General features: G+C 42.3%; 1 protein-coding gene across 1 annotated transcript; it reads left to right on the plus strand.

Annotated features, from left to right (window-relative positions):
• Positions 1 to 426: 426 nt before the first annotated feature.
• On the plus strand, positions 427 to 6,419 carry LOC129815965 (neuromedin-U receptor 2-like). Its single transcript, XM_055870174.1, has 2 exons — positions 427 to 1,379; positions 4,854 to 6,419. The coding sequence occupies exons 1-2, from the start codon at positions 521 to 523 to the stop codon at positions 5,294 to 5,296; spliced, it is 1,302 nt and encodes a 433-aa protein (XP_055726149.1). The 5' UTR covers positions 427 to 520; the 3' UTR covers positions 5,297 to 6,419.
• The last annotated feature ends 364 nt before the right edge of the window (positions 6,420 to 6,783 follow it).

The raw sequence follows: 6,783 nt of genomic DNA on the forward strand, positions 1-6,783 counted from the left end.
ATGTGTACTTATACTTTTGCTATGTAAGTATATTTTAGCAATTACATTTACTTTTGCTACTTAAGTATATTTAAAACCAAATACTTTTACTCAGTTAGTATTTTACTGGGTCAATTTCACTTTTAATTTAGTCATTTTCTATTAAGGTATCTTTACTTTTACTCAAGGATGACAATTGAGTACTTTTTCCACCACTCCCAGAATGTAATTAAAAATGTAATTGAATTTATGGCTTTAAGTCAAGACAATCATGCAAAACAGAAATCTCTTGTGAGGCTTTACTGAGATGTCTGTCATCATTTGAAAGATTTTACATCACCTCATGTAGAATTAGGATTACTAGCAAGAAATTATTTAGCAGAAAGTATTATACTGTAATATAAATGGTTGCTGTGTTTCTCTAGGTGATGTATTTCTATCTGTATGGAATGAAGTCTCTCAGACATATGCAAACGATGTGCCGACATTACCAGTGATCCTGTCCTCTCTACTCCCACTTACTACAAGCCCCTACTCTGAAATGGAGAAGTACTGCCTGGATTCTCTTTCCAACATCTCAGAACAGCATGGCATGTTCTGTAACATCACGTTTCTAAATGTTACAGGAAATGACACTGGAACCAAGTCCATTGAGGACAAACTACTGGAAGTCCTAGGGCCGAAGCGCTCCCCCGTCTTTCTCCCTATCTCCCTGGTTTACCTGCTCATCTTCCTCCTGGGCGTGTCTGGCAACCTGCTCACATGCACAGTGATATCCAAACACAAGAAGATGTGCACCCCCACCAACCTGTACCTGTTCAGCCTGGCTGTGTCAGACCTCCTGGTGCTCTTCTTCGGGATGCCCCTGGAGATCTACGACCTGTGTCAGAACTACCCCTTCCCCTTCGGAGAGGGAGTCTGCTACTTCAAGATTTTCCTCTTCGAGACTGTCTGCTTCGCCTCCATCCTCAATGTGACAGTGCTGAGTGTGGAGAGGTATATCGCAGTGGTCCATCCACTAAAAACACGCTATGTTGCCACCAACAAGCATGCCAAGCATGTCATCAGTGCTGTATGGGTGCTGTCCCTGGTTTGTGCCATCCCTAACACCTCCTTGCATGGCATCTACTACTTGAATCTCCCGGAGAAGGTGGCAGAGTCAGCCATATGCAGTTTGATAGGTTCCCCGTGGATCTACAACCTGGTGATTCTTATCACCACCGCATGCTTCTACATTGTTCCTGTGACGGTGATCAGCGGGCTGTACCTGGGGATTGGCATCAAGCTGGGCAGGGAGCGACACCTCTCCCGGGGGACGATGAGGAAGAACTGTAGTACTAACATCAGCTGGGTAATCCATGTGGAGCGAGTGCGCAGGAGACAAGTCACCAAGATGCTTGGTGAGTTCTGCATCCCATTTCCATGTCTAACCATTGTCACAGTCACAAGCATCACTACTATGGTAAACATAACTTAGACTTTCAACTGAAAAAAAATATTGAGGGAGGGATTTTTACATCTGTACCCCAGTACGACCCACGTAACCACAGTGAAACGTTACTCTGTGATAAGGTATGTGCTGCTGCTGCAGGAAGCGGGGCATTGCCTAGGCAACCAATGACTTGTTTGCTACAACACCTTGCTTGTTCAGGAAGGTGCAACAAAGTTTCATCACGTTGTAATGAGTCCATGTTACCACGGAAACAAACTCAACCGCTCGAATGCTCGGCTGTCCCGTCTTCAGTCAGCTGTTCGTTCCACAAAAATTGGTCAGCCAAGTGACCGCGGTCACCGTTATAATCTTTTGAATAGCAAAAAGAACAACAAAAAACACATAATTTATGACTCACATTTTCTCCTCTCCTCCGCTCCTGGCGGCATTGGACCACATGGGAAGGGGACGTTTTCAACTAAAATCACAGATTTTCACAAATCACTGAAAGCAGTTCAGCCAAAGCAATAAGAACACACACAATGTACTTTTTGTTGTATTCTAACTGGATTTTAGCTCGCGTCCAAATATACAGTCAGGTCCAAAATTATTGGCACCCTTGATAAAGAAGAGCAAAAAAGTCTGTATAAAATGAATAATACCAATACTGAACTATATTGAGGTATATTGTATGCTCACCACTGGTGGACGTGGCCAAAGAGCTCTATTTTCATGTCATCTGACCATTAGCACTGGCTCCAATCCAAGCACCAATGCCGTTTAGCAAAATCCAGGCGTTTACATTTGTTGGATGACATGAAAATAGAGCTCTTTGGCCACATACTCCAGTGGTGGGTCTAACGTTGAAAAGAGGAATCATATGTGAAACCCCATACCTATTGTAAATTATGGTGGTGGATCTTTGATGTTATGGGTCTATTTTCGTCCACTGGTCCTGGGGAACTTGTTCAGGTCAATGGCATCATGAACTTTACCCAGTATCAGGACATTTTAGCCAAAAACCTTGTTGCCTCTGCCAGGAGACTGAAACTTGGATCTTCCTTCAAGACAATAACCCCAAGCACGTATCAACATCTACAAAGAATGGTTAATTGACCACAAAATCAACATTGTGCAATGGCCAACTTAGTCTCCAAACTTGAGCCCCATTGGGAGCCTATGGTTTGAGTTGAAGAGGGCACCCCATAAGCCCAGACAAAGGAAATTAAGAATCTGAATGGTCTAAGATCCCTCCCAATGTATTCTCGCTCAGTGCCGTTATCCTTACACACAGTGGTGTCAGTTCAGCTAAAAGTAGGATATGGCAAAGTGGGTTGGCCAGCAAGATCTGTTAGATGATCTCATTTTAATTCAGGGAAATGATTAAGCAAGTCTGATAGTGAGAGGTGGAAATTGATTATACCAGAGGCAGGTAGGCTACAGGTAAGGATTAGAGATGCAGACAGAGAATGATGATGAAGGCCTACAGCAGGAGGGTAACAACATTCACCCCAAATATGAAGTTATTAATGATTTGCATTATCTCAATTATCATTCTGTCACTGTATGACAATGCACATTTATTGCCGACAATTGTTATTGTCTTTGAAGCCAAAAACAGGACATGTATTTTGGGGAAATACTCTAAATAGCAAGGTGTTAAGTTGTGTTTATTTCCATACCAATACATGAAACCATCATTTCACTCGCCTACTGGGAAAATTAATGAAAGACCTACAGCTAACACAACCTATATTTTAATAGCAATAAAATATATTTTGGTTTCAAATGGTAACCAAAAAGGAGGGCTCCCCCACCTCCCAATTCAACTAACCTGTGGCTATCAGATTACAACAAGGATTACAAGGCCGAGCTCAAATGCCAACATTACATTCATTCAAAGCAATGGGCACACTGCCTAAAAGGCTGACCGGCAAAGCAAATTGGCACTGTCTCTGCTTTCTAAAAGTAAGAGAAAAGGGCAGCAGGCTGGCAGCTGCTCTCTGAGCGATGCTCCGCATGATCCTAAAGCCAACCAATTAATATGCTAATCTGAAATTGCATTTTAATTGAGATTGAATGATTTGAATCTACTTTTTTTTGCTAACTTTACATTTTTGGTCTTGAGGTAGGGTTTGGCAACTGCCATACCCTACCATACCCAACTGATGCCCCTGATAGCAAGATAAGGTATTGAAAGGTATTGAAAACAGGGGTGCCAATAATTTTGACCCCTAGATTAAAATAAAAAAATAAAAAAATAAAATAAAAATACTTGTTGAACAAAATCTCTTTCTCTGAGGCACAATAATAATATACAAATATATATTTTATCATACAATATTTCTTAGTAGGGGAGAGTGGGATAAGTTCCGCCATTTCTTATAATCAGCATCACTCTGTCAAAGGAAATCTAGTATTCTTTCTAACAAAGATGCCTACGTATATTTCAGGATGTTGTGTATCCCTGGAAATAATCAGAATTCAAGTAAACATTGCAGTTTTGAAAACATAGCTTGTCCATAAAACATGGTCTCTTGTCACAACTTAATCCCGGGTATGGAGTAAGTTGAACTGTTTCTTTACTGAATTATTGCACTTTTTTAAAACACTTTAAACATAGACCAGGCATTGTTGTTACTGTACTTCATAACCCAGAGATAATGCCTTGCATTACACCTGGGAAGAAAACACATACATTTGCTCTACTTGCCCAACCATTGGCTCAACTTACCCAAAGGCAAACATTTTGACCACACAGCTACAAGGATGCACTTTCATGCTATGTTTAGGACCTCATATTGAAATTATGTTTAGGACCTCATATTGAAATTATGTTTAGGACCTCATATTGAAATTATGTTTAGGACCTCATATTGAAATTATGTTTAGGACCTCATATCGAACACATTGGGAATTCAACAAACTTCTGGTTGACTTTTTGAATGGATGACTAAAGGTTGAAATCTCATTGATCAATGTCTCAACCAAATATTACCCACATTTCCACGTTGAAATTATGTAGTGTGCCTAGTTGGAAGTATCATCAAACCTCTAACTGATAATATTTTTGGGAGACCTAACTTGCTCAACTCAACCGCACAAATTCCCAGCCGTCCAGTTTTCAATCAGCGATTAATTCTCCAAAAACAAAAAGCAAACCCTTTTCTTTTTTTACATTTATGACTGTTATTTTATTTCATGACAGCTTTCATCCATAGTCATCGGTTACACGATTACACGTTAATTGTGCCAGCCCTAGCCCTACATTGTCTCAGTTTCTCGAGGACCAAGTTTTGCAGGGAACAGTGAAAAGGATTCCCACCCTGACTGTTGTTGCCCCCTTTTCTCTCTCTCTACACATCACTTAATTCATCCTTCCTCTATGTCTCGCTTCCCCCTTACTGTCTTACTCCTATTTTCACTGTCTGTTGTAATGTAGCTGTGGTCGTGCTGGTGTTTGCCATCTGCTGGGCACCTTTCCACATTGACCGGCTCCTGTGGAGCTGCATCATGCAGTGGTCTGTCTGGACAGACCTCAACCAAGCTGTGTACCAGTGTGTGCACCTCCTTTCAGGCATCCTCTTCTACCTCAGCTCTGCAGTCAACCCCGTTATCTATAACCTGCTCTCCACACGCTTCCGGGAATGCTTCTGGGATCTCGTCTGCACCCATACAGAAGACACCACTGCTGGAAAAGACTCCACACCCTCCGCCAAGATCCTGCTGGTCCCCTCGGGCCCAGTTCCTAAAATCCAGGCCAGGCCCAGTGACCACAACTCCCTCACTCCCCTGTTATCTCCAACTGGGAACACAGAGATCACAACACTGACAAGTAAACATTCTTGCGTGGTAGACTCTGACTTCACTGCTACGGCTTTCTAATTTTGTTTAATATTTAATGCAGCGATGTAGACTCGAATCACGTGACTTGGACTCCAGTACTACTATTTTGCCACTTAGACTTGACAAAAAGAAAAAACACTTAATTTCCTGTTAAATTCTGTTATTACACCGTGAACATACACTGAGCGTACAAAAGCTATTTTCATGACATAGACTGACCAGGTGGATCCAGGAGAAAGATATGACCCTTTATAGATGCACCAACAAGTGCGGAAAGGCAAGGGGAAAAATAGAGCGCTGTCCTATATTTTCAATGCTTGTCGCTTGAAAATATGAGCTCTGAGCTTGAGTTTCTGTGAATGTTTATTCTCAGCCATCCACAGATCTCTCAATGTGCATACAGTGGGTAGGGGAAAAACAACAACACTTTATTGTAATTGGAGATTTCATAATGTAAGTCAAACTGTAGTTGTACTATCAACAGTAGCTGTACATCCTCATTTGGATGGTCTTTCTATTAGTAATGATGATACAAAAAACATTAAGTTCATGATCTGTGAAGTTTAATATGTAGGCCTATGTACTGTACTAGTAGGTCTTGCGTAAGGAAAACAGTAAATATCCTGATTTAAAAAATTGCTTTGAAATTGGTATAAAACAAATTGGTATAAAATTGGTATAAAAATAGATACTTTGGGGCCTCCCGGGTGGCGCAGTGGTCTAGGGCACTGCATCGCAGTGCTAACTGCGCCACCAGAGTCTCTGGGTTCGCGCCCAGGCTCTGTCGCAGCCGGCCGCGACCGTGAGGTCCGTGGGGCGACGCACAATTGGCTAGCGTCGTCCGGGTTAGGGTGGGTTTGACCGGTAGGGATATCCTTGTCTCATCACGCTCCAGCGACTCCTGTGGCGGGCCGGGCGCAGTGCGCGCTAACCAAGGGGGACAGGTACACGGTGTTTCCTCCGACACATTGGTGCGGCTGGCTTCCGGGTTGGAGGAGCGCTGTGTTAAAGAAGCAGTGCGGCTAGGTTGGGTTGTGCTTCGGAGGACGCATGGCTTTCGACCTTCGTCTCTCCCGAGCCCGTACGGGAGTTGTAGCGATGAGACAAGATAGTAATTACTAGCGATTGGATACCACGAGAAAAGGGGATAAAATTAAAAAAAGAAAAAAAGAAAGAAAAAAAATTGATACTTTGGTATTTTGGCAATCTACCTCCCAGAGTCACATGAACTCGTGGATACCATTTTCCAGTAGGAAGTAAGTTAGAGGTAGTTTTGTGAGCCAATGCTAGCTAGCATTAGCACAATGACTGGAAGTCAATTGGTATCTGCTAAATGCTAGTTAGCAATTGCACTAGTGCCAGCAATTTGTTTTTATATATCTATGACGCTAGTTAGCAACTTCCTTCAAACTGCACGCAAAGATATACAAATGGTCTCCACAAGTTCATCTGACTCTGGGGAAGTAGATACAATGCCTCATTACCAAAATCCTGAAGTATCCCTTGAACTATTGACTCAAACCCCC

Source organism: Salvelinus fontinalis, chromosome 18 (genome assembly GCF_029448725.1).
Source record: "Salvelinus fontinalis isolate EN_2023a chromosome 18, ASM2944872v1, whole genome shotgun sequence".
Classification (NCBI taxonomy): Eukaryota; Metazoa; Chordata; class Actinopteri; order Salmoniformes; family Salmonidae; genus Salvelinus; species Salvelinus fontinalis.

Excerpts from the sequence above, each read along its gene's own strand:
- LOC129815965 (XM_055870174.1), top strand. The coding sequence starts at position 521 with ATGGAGAAGTACTGCCTGGATTCTCTTTCCAACATCTCAGAACAGCAT. Across the intron at positions 1,380-4,853 it reads ACAAGTCACCAAGATGCTTG|CTGTGGTCGTGCTGGTGTTT; the intron begins GTGAGTTCTGCA and ends GTTGTAATGTAG.